At 35.7% G+C, this 17870-nt stretch overlaps 2 protein-coding genes across 3 annotated transcripts in view; both read left to right on the top strand.

Moving 5' to 3' along the window:
* Window positions 1-6938, top strand: part of LOC112022100 (BEACH domain-containing protein B) — a 66735-nt gene extending 59797 nt beyond the window's left edge. Inside the window, exons 40-41 of one of the 2 annotated variants that reach the window (XM_024054673.2) lie at window positions 2726-3491; window positions 6773-6885. In XM_024054673.2, the coding sequence (XP_023910441.2) occupies window positions 2726-3426 (701 nt within the window). In that variant the 3' untranslated portion in view covers window positions 3427-3491; window positions 6773-6885. Of the gene's footprint in view, window positions 1-2725; window positions 3492-6772 lie in introns of both variants that reach the window. The other variant, XM_024054688.2, reaches the window with a different exon arrangement.
* A 1296-nt stretch (window positions 6939-8234) lies between these two features.
* On the top strand, window positions 8235-16961 carry LOC112022370 (GATA transcription factor 25). Its single transcript, XM_024054960.2, has 7 exons — window positions 8235-8803; window positions 9121-9201; window positions 9287-9423; window positions 14138-14242; window positions 14765-14870; window positions 16192-16251; window positions 16528-16961. Exons 1-7 carry the CDS (start codon window positions 8492-8494, stop codon window positions 16633-16635), a joined length of 909 nt encoding a protein of 302 aa, XP_023910728.1. The 5' UTR covers window positions 8235-8491; the 3' UTR covers window positions 16636-16961.
* Window positions 16962-17870: the final 909 nt, after the last annotated feature.

Consider the following 17870-nt stretch of genomic DNA (forward strand, 5'->3'; position numbering starts at 1 on the left):
TCTTCCTTTGAGGTATTTGGGGCTTCCGTTAGGAGCTAAATTTAAGGAGTTGTCAATTTGGAACCCCATTTTGGAGAAGATGGAAAAGAGATTAGCAGGGTGGAAGAGGTTGTATCTATCCAAGGGGGGTAAGGTAACTCTTATTAAAAGTACTCTTTCCTCCTTACCTACATACTTCCTTTCCCTTCTGCCTTTACCTGGGAAGGTGGCAAATCGTATGGAGAAGCTACAACGAGATTTTCTGTGGAGTGGTATTAATGGTGATTCTAAATTACACTTAGTCAGTTGGGCTCAGGTCTGTAAGCCGCTGCAGGTTGGTGGGTTGGGTATTAGACGATTGAGGAGTTTTAATTCTGCCTTGTTAGGAAAATGGTTATGGAGGTATGGCATGGAGACCGATGCTCTATGGAGGAAGGTTATTGAGGTGAAATATGAGAATGATTGGGGTGGTTGGTGCACGAAAAAGGTGACTAGTGCTTATGGTGTTAGTTTGTGGAGACATATTAGGAGTGGTTGGATGAGTTTTTCGAAACTACTTTTGTATGATGTGGGAGATGGTACTAGAGTGAAGTTTTGGAAGCATCTGTGGTGTGGAGATCGTACTCTCCAAGAGGCTTTTCCGGAACTTTATCGTATTAGTAGAACTAAGGATTCTTCAGTAGCAAAGGTGATGTGTTGGTCTGGTGGGAGGATTCATTGGGATGCTAAATTTCGTCGCCCTCCTCAAGATTGGGAACAAGAGTCCTTTGATCTATTTATGGATATGGTTTACTCTTCGACGGTACCGGGATTGGGCCCGGATAGGGTGTGTTGGAAGCCGGCAAGGAATAGAGGTTTCGAGGTTAGAGGTTTCTATCTTTCTTTCTACCCTCCTACCACATTATCCTTCCCTTGGAAGATGATTTGGAAATCGAAGGTTCCTCCAAGGGTTGCCTTCTTTTCATGGTCTGCTTCCTTAAGTAAGATTTTAACAACAGATAACCTTCGCAAGCGACGTGTGCTAGTTCTTGATTGGTGCTATATGTGTAAAAAGTGTGGGGAGTCAGTGGATCATCTTCTTCTTCATTGCCCCATTGCTTGGGAGTTGTGGTCGTTGGTGTTTTGTTTGTTCGGAATTCATTGGGTTATGCCTCAGAAGGTTATTGAGTTGTTTGAGTCTTGGCAGGGTAAGTTTGGTCGTCATAGAAATATTGAGTTGTGGAGAATTGTGCCTCATTGCTTGGTATGGTGTATTTGGCGCGAAAGGAATGCTAGAAGCTTTGAGGGATGTGAACGCTCTATATTAGAGTTTAAGTCGTTTTTTTTACACATGCTCCTCGATTGGAGTGTGGTCTTTTGTCATTTTTCTTGTTCTTCCCTTCCTATTTTACTTGATCGTTGTAATCTTCGTTATTGATTTATGCCCCCATAGTACATTTCCAATGTACTCGGGTTGGCTTTTTTTAGTTTTTTAATAAAACTTTCGTTAATTATAAAAAAAAAAAACATTTTAGTTTTATACTGGTCATAACACTGTTGTTAAAAGCGCGCTTAAGCTCAAAGCTCGAAGCCCCAAGGCTCCAGTGCTTTTTGCCTCAAAAGCTAAGCTCATTCAAAGAAGCACGCTTTAGGCGCGCTTTTTTGCGCTTTTTCAAAAAGCTCAAAGCGCGCTTTTTGGAGCTTTTTTATATTTAAAAAAAAAAAACCCAAAATTGAATTAAAGTTATAGGATCTTGACATTATTGATATAAACCATTGATTTTGTATATTTTTAGTGTAAATTACTTATCAAGAAAAAAAATTTTGGGTATAATTTGTCCTAAAACCCAACCCACAACCTCCCAGATCTTTTCTATTTTTATTTTTTCTCCTTGAAACAGTAACCCACCTAGCTCCTTGGTACCAATTTCCATGTTGCAATGTCCTCATATTCTTAGCTCATTCATGAAAAAAAAGAAAGTATGATATAATATATGTGGTAATTGTTTAGTTACTTTAGTGGTTGATTTTGAACATAGCAAACTAATTCTTCCAGAGTTATAGTCATTAAGTGATTAAATTATTAACTAATATTACTAATTAGTCATAGGGCATTATAGATATAGGAGATTTAAGAAAGGATATTACATGGAAGTACTGATATCTAGCTTATCCAAAAAAATAAAATGACTTGACTTGCAATTTTTGTGTTAAAATGGCAAAAGTAGGGCATATCTAAATGTTATATGAATTATATAAAAAGTTTTGTTTCAATTTATATGATAATTTGATCATTTGATTGTTGCATTTCTCAGTAATAATAATTTTTAAATCTTTTAAATTATTTTTTTAAAATGTGCGCTTCAGTTCAATTAGGCGTGCGCTTGTGCTTTGCGCCTAGGCTCCAAGAGGCCTTTGCGCTTAAGTGCACCCCTCGCTTTTACCAACACTGGGTCATAATGTCTAGTTAAAAGTAGCATGCATTGCTAGGTGTGAATAAAACTATTCTTTAGTAAGATAACAGGATTTCTTCATTCTCTGGCTTTAAAAAATCGTCTTCCACTGAGAGCTTCTCCCATCATTGAAAGATTCCTTTACTCTTGATACCACTTTCATTGGTCTCCCTGGAATTCTTATGTATTCTTCAATCTCTAGTCACACGTCAGGAAATTACCATTTAGGGTGGCCATTGTCACATCAACAGCCAATTGAAACAAGATTTCCTACTGACAGTTAGATTAGATGAGTTTGTCCCTTCAAACTGCAGTGACATCTGATGGAAGCATTCTTGCAACTGGAAGTTATGACACTACAGTCATGGTGTGGGAAGTTTCCCGTGGTAGAAGCCCAGAAAAGAGAGTGCGTAACTCAAATACAGAGCTACCCCGTAAAGACTATGTGATTGTTGAAACTCCCTTCCATATTCTTTGTGGGCACGATGATGTGATCACATGCTTATATGTTAGCGTGGAGCTTGATATAATTATCAGTGGGTCAAAAGATGGAACTTGTGTTTTCCATACCCTAAGGGAGGGAAGATACATAAGATCTCTACGCCATCCTTCTGGCAGTGCATTGTCAAAGCTTGTTGCCTCTCAGCATGGGCGGATTGTGTTTTATGCTGAAGATGATCTCAGTTTGCACCTTTATTCAATTAATGGAAAACATCTTGCTGAATCTGAATCCAATGGACGCCTCAACTGTGTGGAACTGAGTGATTGCGGTGAATTTCTGGTTTGTGCAGGTGACCAAGGGCAGATAGTTGTACGCTCTATGAACTCACTTGAGATTATAAAAAGGTATAATGGAGTTGGAAAGATAATAACATCTCTAACAGTAACCTCAGAAGAATGCTTCTTAGCTGGGACAAAAGATGGAAACCTTCTTGTGTATTCTATAGAAATTCCTCAACATCGCAAAGCCAACAATCCTCGACATGCGAAATCCAAAGCTTCTGGCACAGGATAGATCACTAGTGGACAGCATAAGTCAGGAAGTTTTTAAGGGGGGCTGATCTATTTTGTTATTGCCAGGTATTCTGCAGTCATTGACATTCTAACAGATTATATCTTTCCCTATTAGCTGAAATTATCCAATCAAAACATTTCCATAGAAGTTAGTTCATTGTAATTATTCTTATCCAGTGAGATGTTTCTTGGTCATATTTTTCCCATACAACCAAATAGCATAAATCTGTATGGAGGGGCCAAAAGCCAGAAAATAATATGACGCTTCATGGCCAAGTTACATTGGATTTGCACACCATGACTGGTTGCAAATTTGCATCTTGGCTGAGAGCTCCATTACATTTTAGTTTTATACTGGTCATAACACTGTTGTTAAAAGCGCGCTTAAGCTTAAAGCTCGAAGCCCCAAGGCTCCAGTGCTTTTTGCCTCAAAAGCTAAGCTCATTCAAAGAAGCACGCTTTAGGCGCGCTTTTTCAAAAAGCTCAAAGCACGCTTTTTGGAGCTTTTTTATATTTAAAAAAAAAAAAAAACCAAAATTGAATTAAAGTTATAGGATCTTGACATTATTGATATAAACCATTGATTTTGTATATTTTTAGTGTAAATTACTTATCAAGAAAAAAAATTTTGGGTATAATTTGTCCTAAAACCCAACCCACAACCTCCCAGATCTTTTCTATTTTTATTTTTTCTCCTTGAAACAGTAACCCACCTAGCTCCCTGGTACGAATTTCTATGTTGCAATGTCTTCATATTCTTAGCTCATTCATGAAAAAAAAAAAAAGTATGATATAATATATGTGGTAATTGTTTAGTTACTTTAGTGGTTGATTTTGAACATAGCAAACTAATTCTTCCAGAGTTATAGTCATTAAGTGATTAAATTATTAACTAATATTACTAATTAGTCATAGGGCATTATAGATATAGGAGATTTAAGAAAGGATATTACATGGAAGTACTGATATCTAGCTTATCCAAAAAAATAAAATGACTTGACTTGCAATTTTTGTGTTAAAATGGCAAAAGTAGGGCATATCTAAATGTTATACGAATTATATAAAAAGCTTTGTTTCAATTTATATGATAATTTGATCTTTTGATTGTTGCATTTCTCAGTAATAATAATTTTTAAATCTTTTAAATTATTTTTTTAAAATGTGCGCTTCAGTTCAATTAGGCGTGCGCTTGTGCTTTGCGCCTAGGCTCCAAGAGGCCTTTGCGCTTAAGTGCACCCCTCGCTTTTACCAACATTGGGTCATAATGTCTAGTTAAAAGTAGCATGCATTGCTAGGTGTGAATAAAACTATTCTTTAGTAAGATAACAGGATTTCTTCATTCTCTGGCTTTAAAAAATCGTCTTCCACTGAGAGCTTCTCCCATCATTGAAAGATTCCTTTACTCTTGATACCACTTTCATTGGTCTCCCTGGAATTCTTATGTATTCTTCAATCTCTAGTCACACGTCAGGAAATTACCATTTAGGGTGGCCATTGTCACATCAACAGCCAATTGAAACAAGATTTCCTACTGACAGTTAGATTAGATGAGTTTGTCCCTTCAAGTTATATTTTGCTTTCCCTGTTTTTTGGATTAGTTAATATGAAGCCCTTCTGTTTATATTTGTATGAGCAAAACAATGCCGGGTGGGAGAATGTCATCTAAGTTGTTGCTTGCTTATGTTCCTGCATACATTTGTTTTTCATGTGTGACTATATCCATTTGATGTTAAAAATATACTCCATGTGTCCCGTTTTGTTGGTCCTCATTCCATTTTGGGTTTTCCCAATTATGGTTCTCTTTGGAAAGTCAATGAACACAATGTTGATAACTTTCTTAACTTACCGTTTATGTTATTTAAAAAGTCAATACCCATTTTTTATTATTAAAACAATTGTTAAATGATTAAATTCAAAATTTTTCTAAGAGTTCAAATCTTTTGGGACTAGTGGTAGTGTATTATGGTATCAGATCCAGGCTGTATTGAGTTCAAACACTATCTCCACTTTGTCTCCCTTTAAAAATAAAAGGGTAAAAATCTCACATACAAGCCCCCACTTATTAAGAAGTATGGCCCGACACATGAGTGGAAGTATTAAAATAATGGTCGTGGGTTCACTCTTTTTTTAATAACTTAAGCTTTGGGATAAGTGGTAATTTGTCATAAATTAAGGTGGGTAATTCTGGAAACTTATACCTTTTCATTTGAAAAAATATGCATTGAATAATGTTCGGTGAAAAAGATGAATCTTCTAAACAAGGCCAATAGTATGGGGATGTGGGAGTAGTTTGAGTGCAAAAATTAAGTTATAATGAAATGTTAAATTATGATTGTTGTTTTTACCATGTACAATTTTAAGGTTTTCATTTTGGACTTCATCTGTGGTAGGGGAAAACATCCTTAAAATGATCAGTTGTAAATTCTTTTATCCAAACTGCATGCATCATTTTTTTTTTTGTGTGTGTGTGTGTGTGCGCCTTTCACCATCTTAGTGGATGATATCTTACCCATAGTATGTGCACACAATGTGGGAAGCATTGCATTTGAAACATGTATTGATTTTTCTCTTGTTAAATCTTTATATTTGGAACATATATATCTAACCCAGCATTTCACACCTAGAGCATTTTGCAAATGACAATGGTGTCTGGACTAGATGTCATAATATGTTGTTGCCTCTTCTCAGGTTCACTTTATCCAGCTCTCATGTGCTGATATAATTCTCTTGCTCATGGGATGTTGACCATGTTAATTATTCTTATAAGCAATTTACAAGAGTCATATATTTAGACAAAGTATATAATTTTAGGATATATCTGTAGGATACAGGCAGGGAAATATAATATAACTAAACAGATTTTCATATTTATACTTAATTATAAGTAAATTTTTGTGATTTTAGGAATTTCTGAACTCTCTGTTGCTCATGGCACACTGAAATCCTGCTCAATCTTTTGACCCATAATTGCTCGCACTAACCATTTTTACATGATTTAGAGTGCATTAATATGCAGCTTTAAGGGAGAATAACTTTTTGTTGTCTGTAGAATGATTCCTATTGCTTTGAAAGTAAAACCATTTCAGGAAACCAGAGTACAATTTTAAATAGTAATATTCGGATTTATATTGCAAGGATTGCTATTACTTATTCAAAAAAAGAGTTGCAGCTCACCTTCTAGTGCTTTGTTGTGATACTCCTTTAATTTTATCATTTGATTTAAGTGTCTCTAAATTCATTGTTTCTTTCTTTCAATAAAGTAACAATAATTTCTTTAGTTGTTTAGTTCCTTCTAGATTTCACCTTTTCTATTTGTTTTTCTTTAATTTTTTTCCCATCTCTTGCAGGATCGTCTACTAAATATTGTAGAATGTTTGAGCCATGTCCATTACATGTTGAGATGTGATGGCAATGAAAGGATGTACACAGTTCCGTCAGCATCTTAATCGAACAGTTTGGAAGTGTATTCAAATTTTACTTCACAATGACATATACAGGACTCAAGCAAGCCCCAAGATGAATTTTTTTCTGACACCATGGGATGGTGAAACTGTGTCTTCTATAAATTCATTCATCCATTCATCTCCATCTTTAAAAAAGGTCAGCCTAGAATCAGTGTTGACACATACATGTACATTAAAATAATAGGTCAGAATAGAAATATTGTGTATTAAGAATAGCAGTATTCCTGCTCTTTTTCCTTCTTAATATAGCAAGTGTTACCCTTCAAAGCGTTGTATAGATGGCTCTGATGACTTATCTAAAACAACCGAAAAGATGTATAGATAGGCTTTGATGCCTTGCTAAAAAGCATATGGAATTTTTTTTTTCCTCAACTTCATATCCAACGTATATTTTTGCGATCAATATTGGCTACTGGTCTACATCAGCCACCGTTCAGGAGGTTTTCTTAATATCTTTACAACTTGTGGAGTACCCAAATAGCTGTCAGCTCTTTGTGTTGTACTCGTCTCCTTTATGATAGTTTTTAGTGCCTAAGATTGCTCTAATCTCTCCGCTTTGCTGTGTTGTGCTTGTTGCATTCCCTCTATTGATCATCCTAGCTACCTATGTTGGTGCTAAGTGTGGATTGTATTTAATTTGGCGAAGACAGAATACATGTTTTTATATCATATAGAAACGTGCAATATCATCTCTCTTGCAAGTATTAGGTGAAGCATGAGGTTGTGGGTTCAAGTGGTACTAAGTGCATGAGTAACTTACCAATATATATACGCACAAAAATTATATGGCCTAACTCAATGAGATGGGGCGTGTGCCATGTGAGACTCATAATAAAACAAAAAATGGTACAAATTCACAAAGTGTGGTTTATTTCATGTTTCATCATCTAGAAACCATTTAGAGGCATATATACAATGATAAATGCTTAATCGAAATGTAAGCATACTATATTGCCCCTCATGAAGAAAATGTTGACGACTTGTATATACGGTGGTATTTGTTCCTGGAACAAAACACAAGACATCCACAACCTAAAATACTACGATGAAATTGATACTTTGTGTGCTATTTGGGAAATTTTGTTACATATTAGCTATTGCACACTTGATGCTGTAACCACCTACTTATAAGTGTGGAATCATTACTCTTCTATAAAACAAAAAAAAAAGGTTTTTTTTTTTTATTTTTTTTATAGGAACAACAAAAACAAAAGCTAAATTCATACTGGTACATAAAGCATATTTTTATACAAAAATTTTCAACCCTTTAAAAAAGAAAAGAAAAGAAAAGAAAAGAAGAAGACAAGGAAATCCTTAAAAGGGGCATACCTCGTAATACCGGGGATAGTCAGGGTCACTCTTCCAATCACCCACTCCTTCATTGCATTACATGTCCTGTCCTGTCCTTCAGTCTCCTCTCTCTCTCTCTCTCTCTCTCTCAGCCCACACTCCTCCTTTCACACACCATCCTCTTTCTTATTCAGGCATATATTCCCTTCTCTCACTTAAAACTCTCTCTCTCTCTCTCTCTCTCTTAGGGTTAGGGTTTCCTCTTTTACCTCTAATGCTCCAACATCTCTGTCTTCAATTCCTCTATTCCCAATGTACGGTCACGCCCAGCCTCTGAACATGCCCAACCAGATCGCCGCCGACGATGATGACGTCTCTTGCGCCGGCGTCGAGTCCATCGACAACCCTCACATTCGCTACGAAACTCATTCCCTCGACGACGAAACCGGCGCCGTTGTCGGCAGCGTCGTCGAGGACGTCACTGCCGACGCCGCCTACACCCATACCGGAGTCGCCACCGGAGTCTCGCCGGATATGGGGATTCAGCGCCACGATGGTACTAGCCAGCTCACTCTCTCTTTTCGAGGCCAAGTCTATGTCTTCGACTCTGTCACCCCCGACAAGGTCTCTCTCTCTCCCTCTCTCTCTGGATGTAGGGTTTGTTTGGTGTTTCTTTTGATGTGCTGTTTGGATGCTGAGAAAATGTGCGAAACTGAAATTTTTAACAATTGAAAGTTTTCAATTTGGGACCTGAGATAACCAAAATCTGTACTCAATTGAACTTATTGTGGTTTCAATTTCACTTTTTCATTGAAAACTAAGCTAAACATTACTTAACAATCAAATTTTTACTTGTTGAGAATTCTGAATTTTGAATTATAAAAATATTTATAAAAAAACGGTTTTGATTGTAATGATGTGTTTTTGGTTTGCAATTTAAGGTTCAAGCTGTGTTGCTACTATTGGGGGGATGTGAATTAACATCGGGGCCACAAGCGGACATGATGAATCAGAACCAGAGGGTATTTCAAATTAACCATTAATGTTTTAGACTAGAAAATGTTAATGGGTGTTTTTCTAAATTGCTTGCATTTTCTTTTTCTTTAGGGTGGTGTAATGGATTATCCTGTAAAGTGTAGTCAACCGCACAGAGCAGCTTCATTAAATAGGTTCCGCCAGAAGAGAAAAGAACGTTGCTTCGATAAGAAAGTTAGATATAGTGTCCGTCAAGAAGTTGCACTCAGGTTTGGTGATTTCTTCTTCTTATTTTTTTTCTTTCCCCAAAATAGATTTTAGCTCTATGGATTAAACATAAATTAATATAAAAGTGAGAAATAAGTAACCAATGGTGTGATGGGCTAGGTAATTTTCCTTGCCAAATTGGTACTGACATGTGTAAAATGGATATTATTTCTTGTTGTCTCGTCTTCTCTTGAGCCATTTGATATGGCATGGTTATAACTTTAAGGGAAAAGTTAATGGATGCCCTTAGGGAATTGGTTTAGGAAATATTTTTAGAAACTTTTTATGGGAAAAGAAAAAAGCAACTAACTTCTTTGACATATTTCCCATGAATGTGGTATTAAATTTTTTTCCTAAAAGGGTCTATTAACAAATGTCCTAAGGGCACTCATTAATGGGACCCATAATTTAATCCATATGCAGTTCATTTTAATAACTCATTGAGCTTAGAAAGCTCATGCTTTTCTCATAAATGCCAATTTGATTTATAATGATGTCTAAACCTATAAATGCTATTGATATGGGTAGATGTTGAACTTGTTAGGTGGATGTAACTTTTTCTTAGTTATATTTGTTAGGTCATTCCTTTTTTTGAGTATCACTCTTATAGTCCCTAGAAGCTGAATTTACTTTTAACTGACCTGTTTATATGGCATTTCTTTCTACTAGCAAATTTGTAGTTATTGAAACTTGAATGATTCAAATAATTCATCAAATTGTAGCCACCTTTGTGAATGTTATGCATAAGGGATTCTCCAACTAATCTATATTATTTGGGGCTTGGATGATATAGGTACCAAGAACTGATCTTTTTACAAATGGATCTTTGTTTAGAGAAACACTTGAGTCCTCCTTTAAGAAATGATCTTATTGTAGATATCTGATCTGCCGTGGAAGTACTTGTCAAACTGTAGGTAGCCACATGATATAAGCACAATATAAAAAGAAAAATTGAAAGAAATTACCATTTGTTTTTTAGGAGTATCTATAAATTGCATATAAGCTTTACCAATGTATATATTAATAGGCACGTATTTGTAATTGGTAAGTTAGGTATCCACTCAGTAGATCTTGAATTGGCAATGTCACATTCCCTCATTCTTATGGGGGAGGAAATGTCATTTGAGCTAGATACTATATACTCCAATATCCCAAGTAGAGAGGGCCCTGATTGCATTAGCCAAAGGTTGGATGTAAATGGTGAGTTTGAGGTTTTCTCTTACTATTAGGCTTTGAGAGGCTTCAATGATCTGACTTTCTTTTGGGAAAGTACTTGGTGCACCAAGGCTCCCAAAGAGTTGCATTCTTTGTATGGATAGCAGCACAGGGGGGAAGATATGGTTGGAAGGAATTGGTACACATTTCCTTTGATTAAATGTAGTTCCCTTATGCCTTTTGTGGACACTGTGGAGAGAAGAATCATTGAACTTTCAAAGATGTGGAAGCAGCATTGCTTGGCTGAAGTCATTTTTCATATGACTATTTGAATGGTCTTGTGTGTTAGGTCATGGCAAGATAAATTTTGTTGTAGAATTTATTGATTCTATTTCTTTCTGTTTTTGCATCTCCTTCTCTATAATTTTTAGGACTACTTCATGTCTGCTTCCCGTATAGATCCTCTTCAATTTTATTTAAAAAACTCATAATATGTGGTATGGTTCTCTTTTAGTGGTCGGACTTGTTTGACATAAAGTATTTCTTCTCACTTCTCATTTATTGGGGGGGCGGGGGGGAGTATTTGTTCTCAAATATTTGCTTATTTTTCTTTTCTAGAGGGCACTATGCCCAATAAAAGGTATGAAAAGCAAATAAGATGACACATTTTTGGGGGCAAAAGTTGGGGATGCTCATGTGGGCCAAGTGTTGTGCTCCTACATGCTTATTTAACATCAAATATGTATGGAAAAATAATTGAGAACTTGAAGATATTAAAGATAATTTGTCATGCACAATTGCCTACTAAAGCAAAAGGAATAACTTACATTTAATTCATTATAGCCTTTTGACTTCAAATTGAGCTATCTATCAAGTTAGCAATCATATTTCACTGTAAGCACTGATGTCATTGAGGATAGCATTCCAGGTAGCCACATTTTTTTCCCTATCTTTAAACTGTTTGGGACTAAGGCTTTGTTGTTGTAGTTGAAACAACTCCACACCTTGTTGGACTTGACCTCACCCACCATGCTATTCTTATGATGGATTTGGAAGTCCAATCAGCCTAAAGGCCACTGGTGTAGCCACCAATTTTTTTAAGCAGAAAATTAATTCATTCCATGCTTAAACTGTATCTTTTCAGTAGGGCAAGTCTATCTATCAATCAAATGAATTTCGTTAAAAAAAAAAAAAAAAAGAAAAAAAAAGAAGAAGAAGAGAGATGAAGAAGAAGGTGGTCTTGTTCAAATTGAAGTATTGGGCTTGTGTAGTGGCCATTCACGGTTGCCCTCTCCCAATCCATTACATTGGTTCAACCTCAAATTGTCCCCATTTGGTAGGGGAGAGATTTTTTTTGGCCACAAAGGTTGAGGGTAACATCATTTTTGTCAATTTATTGGGACTTTTGAGCCTCACTTGTTAGGGTGACTGAACCTCAGGAGTAGTGTTCAATCACAAATAGACAAGGTTGTAATAAAATGTCTTTGTGTCGGGCATGGAATAGGTACACTAGAATGTGAGTGGCAACATCATTTTAGTTATTTATTGGCACTTTTGGGCCTCACTTGTCAGGGTGACTGAACCTCAGGAGTAGTGTAACAATCAGAACATAGACAAGGTTGCAATAAAATGTCTTTGTGTTGGGCACGGAATAGGTACACTAGAATGTGAACATCTTATCGATTTCATTCTTCTGGGTTTGGTTCAGTATTGAATGCACATGTTCAACTATTTGTTTGGGATTTATGATCAGTGCAAAGATGGGTTTTGTAAAGTCTGAGGGAGGTCTTGTATTCTTCAAAATCAATTCATCATAAGAGTTCTGTTCTGGTTTGAGAACGTTATCTTGGGTGACCTAGGTTATTTATGGTAGTCATGGCTCAATATCTGGTTGGGATGTTATGATCAGTGCAACTATGGGTTTTCTAAAGTCTGAGGAAGGTCTTGTATTCTTCAAAATCAATTCATCATAAGAGTTCTGTTATGATCCTAGTGTCCCACATTGGCAGAGTGTAAGCTTAACCATGTGTTTATAAGCCCTCGGGCACTCTCCCCTTGCAAGCCGGTTTTCAAGGGTGAGTTCTACCCTTGGGTTTGTAACTTTTGATATCAGAGCCAACCACCACCCTAATTAATCGAGTGTAGCTCATTGAAAATGGGATCAAATGAGTTGCGGTTTTATGGCCGAATCGGGTGTAGCTCATTTAGTATGGGATCAAATGAGTTGCGGTTTTATGCCCAGATCCCAAAAGGGGCGACCTAGAGGCTGGATTAAAATTACTGATAGTTGAGTGGAGCCACCAAAAAGAGAAAGGGCTACCAATGGGTCAGTGTCGCTAGAGTGAGCCGTCGTGGATGTCTGCTGTGGAGCGTGGTGGTATGTTATGATCCTAGTGTCCCACATTGGCTAAGTTTAAGCTTAACCATGTGTTTATAAGCTCTTGGGCACCCTCCCCTTGCAAGTTGGTTTTCAAAGGTGAGTTCTACCCTTGGGTTTGTAACAAGTTCTGATCTGGTTTTGAGAATGTTATCTTGGGTGACCTAGGTTATATATGGTAGTAATAGTTATCATGGCTTAAATGTAGCTTATGGAGATATTTACTGATAGTACTCTCCCTGTCCTACCAAATATAAAAAAAAATCTTTCTAAAGAGATTTTTTTATCGGGGGTGGAGAGAGATGCCTTGGGTGCTTGAATTGTTTTTATAGGCATTTAATAGACATTTATGAAATAGGCATGTCAAAGTGTTGAACTGGGTAATTTGGGATTATTTGTAAAATCAAGTTCTTTAGCCTCAAATTTGGTTGCAGTATTGGTGACTCAATAAAAGTTCTTGGAATACGTTGAATCTGTCAATGACAAGACAGCAAAATTGACACTTTTTTTTTTTTTTTTTTGGGTAACCTGGGAACATATTCAATTAAATAGAAATAGGAGTGTCAATTACAGGGCAGAATCTGATCTGAGTCAGACCATACAAATCAGAAAGAAAAACTTTCAAAATACTCGCAAGCTCTATTTGCCTCTGCTACTCTATTAGTCTTTTCCTTTTTACACGTGGCATCACCGCTCCCTTTGGAAGCATCCACTAATTTGGAACTTAACCTGATCTCGTTGGGCATGGAGAAGCATTGGGAACTCCAATTTCAACAACCACCACATATACTTTTTACCTAGGCCATGAAGGTTTCTGGAGGGTGCAGGGCCTTTTTACCCTAATCCAGCTGTCTATTGCATCATTCTTACAAATAATTTTAACATATATACATAAGGTCACTTTTGCAAATGATTCATTGTATACTTTTGGCTGTCTGAATTGACTTTGATCCTTGCCATGCAATACAGCATTTCAGATATACATTAAAGTTTGCACTTTCCACATCTGGTTGCATCAGCCATCTTTGAAATATAATATGATAGGGAACAAAAGCATTTTTTTCCACTGCTTGTCATTTATTGATGGCTTTCCATTATTCTTTTGTCGGTTGTTATTATTGTGACACTCCATGTGGCCATCCATTCCTTTTCTGTTTCTGAGAATATATGTTTTATTGCACCAGGATGCAGCGTAATAAGGGTCAATTTACTTCTGCTAGAAAGTCTGATGGAGCTTATGATTGGGGTGTCCAGGAGTCAGGACAAGATGATAGTCCACCAGAAACCTCGTGAGTTCAATCCTGAATGCTTTTAATCTCACTGTTGGATGTACTTTTCTTTTTCCAGACTTCTTAACTTATAGGCTAAACTAAACTTTGGCCCTTGAAATATGTTTATGCTCCAATGTATTCCCTAGATTTTAGTAAGTTCCAATTTTAACTCTTAATTTTTTTTTAGCAATGTAGTTCTTCCAATAATATAACTAACAAAGTAGTTACAAAAATTGATGATGTGGGGAAACATTGGAATGATACATGTCATCCATTTTTGTGATGGCATCAATTTGACAGGACTAAATTGCTTACAATGGAGATTTTCAAGGACAAAATTTGCCATTTTTTAAAATTTAGGGACCAAATTAAAATCTGTGCTTTATTGCAGGAACTGAAAGTATAGGTAGCCTAAATTATATTTTCTTTTTCTGTTTTCATGTGAGATGTATTATATGTTTATTGTATCAGACTTCTAATGTGTATTTACACCTTAATATTGCTACATCTTTACTATTTGTATTCTGCATGCTTGTCTAGATGTACACACTGTGGCATAAGTTCAAAGGCCACCCCAATGATGCGGCGGGGGCCTTCTGGTCCAAGGTCTCTTTGCAATGCCTGTGGACTTTTTTGGGCAAACAGGGTTAGTATTCCTTGAATATTTTGAAGCCTTATTATCTTCAATGCCTTTTAAAAGAAAATGTATGAAAAGTTCGATTCCATTGCTTCTTTGGGGGGCTGTTTAAAATAATAAATAGTGACACCACTTATTTTTAGTAATTTCACAATTTCTTAATAACTTGCTGAGGTGACTAGTTGTGAGTGGTGGGGGGAAAATGGTCTTAGTGATGGGCTTATGTGAAAGAGATTGTTCACCATTGGCACCTTACCATTTTAGCTAGTTGTGAAAAAAGTTGTGTTTGAAAAACAATATTCATTCCTGGCTTCATTGATACAGTGATACATTTCACATCTTACATGTTGGTTGCAATGTGGACAGTTTATTTGTTGCACTTATGCGTCAAATTATAGGATTCATTGACAAATGGCAGGCTCTTTTGTAGTTGTATTTTGGTAATGTAATGTATTAGAAACCCGGTTTAAAACACTAGTATTACTATTTTCGTGTGTGTTCTAATAAGTATTACTGTTTACTCAAAAAAAGAAAAAGAAAAATGGCAAGCAATTCAAGAAAAGGACTAATAGTTGCAAAAATTGTGGTTTTTTAATCTTTTTTGGAAAAGGTAGTTCTTGTCAGATATTTTTGAAATGTTAGAACTTTTTTTTTTTGGGAGAGGAAGAAATATTAGAACTTAGAAGTCCCAAAATACAAACTAATAGTTGAGGGCAAATTACCTACATTTATAAAAAAAATATCATTGAGGGAAAATTACCTACATAAGTTCCATACCTTATGTTTAAAGTTTTTTTTCTTCACCGACTCACTAAAGAGGTGATTGTGATCTGGCAATGTGTTTGCCTGTGTTCATAGTTTAATCATGGTGTTGTAATTAAAATAAATGAACTAGTGTTCAATATAATTATGTACAAAGGAATTAAAGACATTCTTTTGTAAGAAATATACCCTTATATCCACTTTGCATCTTTTTCAAGGTCTGTTTCTCCACAAGGGCGTCCCCAGTTTCTATGTGTTTGTGTGGAGAACCCATCGTGAATTAGTTGGATTAAGTCCTTCTCCAGCCTTGACTCATTAGTGGAGGTGTTTGCAATAACTTATGGATTACCGGAGATTATCAAATAATATCTGGCCTTATACTATTTGCATGGTCACTCTTAGGATTTCTGGCTGCTCTTGTTCTTCATGCTCTCCACTGATTATTCTACCATCAAATAATATGCCACTGATCTGTTCAGCACATCCTTTAATTAAAGACTTCTTTGCACATCTCCATCTTTACTGCATTCAGTATTATCCAACTTTTTTGTCAAATTGAACTCTGCAGGGTACATTGAGGGATCTCTCCAAGAAAACTCAGGATCATTCTATGGCCACAGCTGAGCAGGTAATACTTATATGACTAGTGTATTAATATCATGCTTTAGGTATTATTCTGAAAACTTTTTACTGAAAGTACTGAAGATAAAGAGGTAAATGTTAGTTGAAATAGTATAGTAGGACCCATAAATAGTACCAAAAAGTTTAGTGAGATTCATGAATAGTAGCAAAAATAAGCTGAATAGTAAAAAAAGTTGGCAAAAAATAAGCTAGCCAAACAAACACTTCATAGTCTCAGTAATTTTAATGTCCTTTGTTTTTGGCATTTTTATTCTTTGATTAGGTCGAAGGTGAAGCTAATGATTCAGACTGTGGACCTGCCATTCATGCAAACAACAATCTCATTACTTACTCTAATGGTGATAACTCAGCTTTAATGGCTGAGCACTGAATTGTGAGTTATCTTTACAGAGGAGGTCATAGCAGTTGCCTTTGGCATCATTCAAGTAGGTCTTCTAGTAATTCCTTATGTCTTGTCCATCCTATCCAATGTACAGTTGTAATATTGCCTTCATCAATACAAAGGGGTTATCTCCTTTTATATCTTGGGACTATGAACGGACTATCTCTAAATGGATCCATCTTATACTGTCATGAAGCCATAATATTGGTAATTTGTATACCATAACTCCACCCCAATAGTACAGTTTGGTGAAAATCTATGGCATTTTCTTCTTCTCCTCCTCAAATCTTTTTAATGAAACATTTAGTTGTCTATGTGATTGGTTCAGTGTTAGCAGATCAAAAATTACTCCAAAAATGAGTTGGCCATTGTCGTTCCCCATGTTCAAAGCATAGTTTTCTTTTAGTTTGAACAATTATAACCCAAGTTTTGGCTATTCTTTCATATTGCGTAGTTTCTGTACTTTTTATTTGTCACCCTAGTATTGCTCCAATTTTATATTTAGGGTCCGTTTGGCCCACAATTTTAAGTGGAAAATGCTCGGTTTTAGATGAAATCATAGATGGCCTATTAGACACTTAGCAATCTATCCAAACTCATGATTTTAGAAATCTAAAAACGTTTCACCTTTGTAATTCATATGGACTAGCGAGTTTCAAAATGAATTAAATTAACTGCTTTTGAAGCCCCCAATTAAATCCTGACAGATTACATGGTTGAATTCTAGTAATTTGGTTTATAATTTGAAGTGCGGTTTAATTTAGGATAGTTTAACTACGAAATTAGTTGTAGCCTAAGACTATAACTCTACTTAATAAAATAGTCTTTTGCATGATTTCAGTTTTTTTCACAAATTCAGTTCTGAGAATAGTTTTTATTTTCTGTCTATTTTAGGTTTCCAAACAAGTTTTTTAGTCTCAAAAATAGAAATTTTTTTTTGAAAACAGAAAATAAAGGGCGAAACCATTTACCAAACATACTTTAAGTGTTGAATATCAAATTTTTTGTCAATTAGGTATTATTTACTATGTGATTTATAAGTTTATATTAAATAAATTAAATTATTTATGACGCCATCGGTTTGACCTTTGGTTCGACCTCGGTTGGACCATAAAACCGATAATTAGTCATTTTTTCAATTTTTTGGTTGTACCGGTTTTTAAAACCATGTATTTTATACATAATTTTAAATTACAAAAACTTGCAATTTAAATAATTTATTG

This window comes from Quercus suber, unplaced genomic scaffold, assembly GCF_002906115.3.
Source record: "Quercus suber isolate HL8 unplaced genomic scaffold, Cork oak 2.0 scaffold_588, whole genome shotgun sequence".
Taxonomy (NCBI): domain Eukaryota; kingdom Viridiplantae; phylum Streptophyta; class Magnoliopsida; order Fagales; family Fagaceae; genus Quercus; species Quercus suber.

Coding starts and splice junctions, on each gene's coding strand:
- LOC112022370 (XM_024054960.2), top strand. CDS start 8,492: ATGTACGGTCACGCCCAGCCTCTGAACATGCCCAACCAGATCGCCGCC. Junction 9,424..14,137: donor CGTCAAGAAGTTGCACTCAG/GTTTGGTGATTT, acceptor TTATTGCACCAG/GATGCAGCGTAATAAGGGTC. Junction 14,871..16,191: donor GACTTTTTTGGGCAAACAGG/GTTAGTATTCCT, acceptor TGAACTCTGCAG/GGTACATTGAGGGATCTCTC.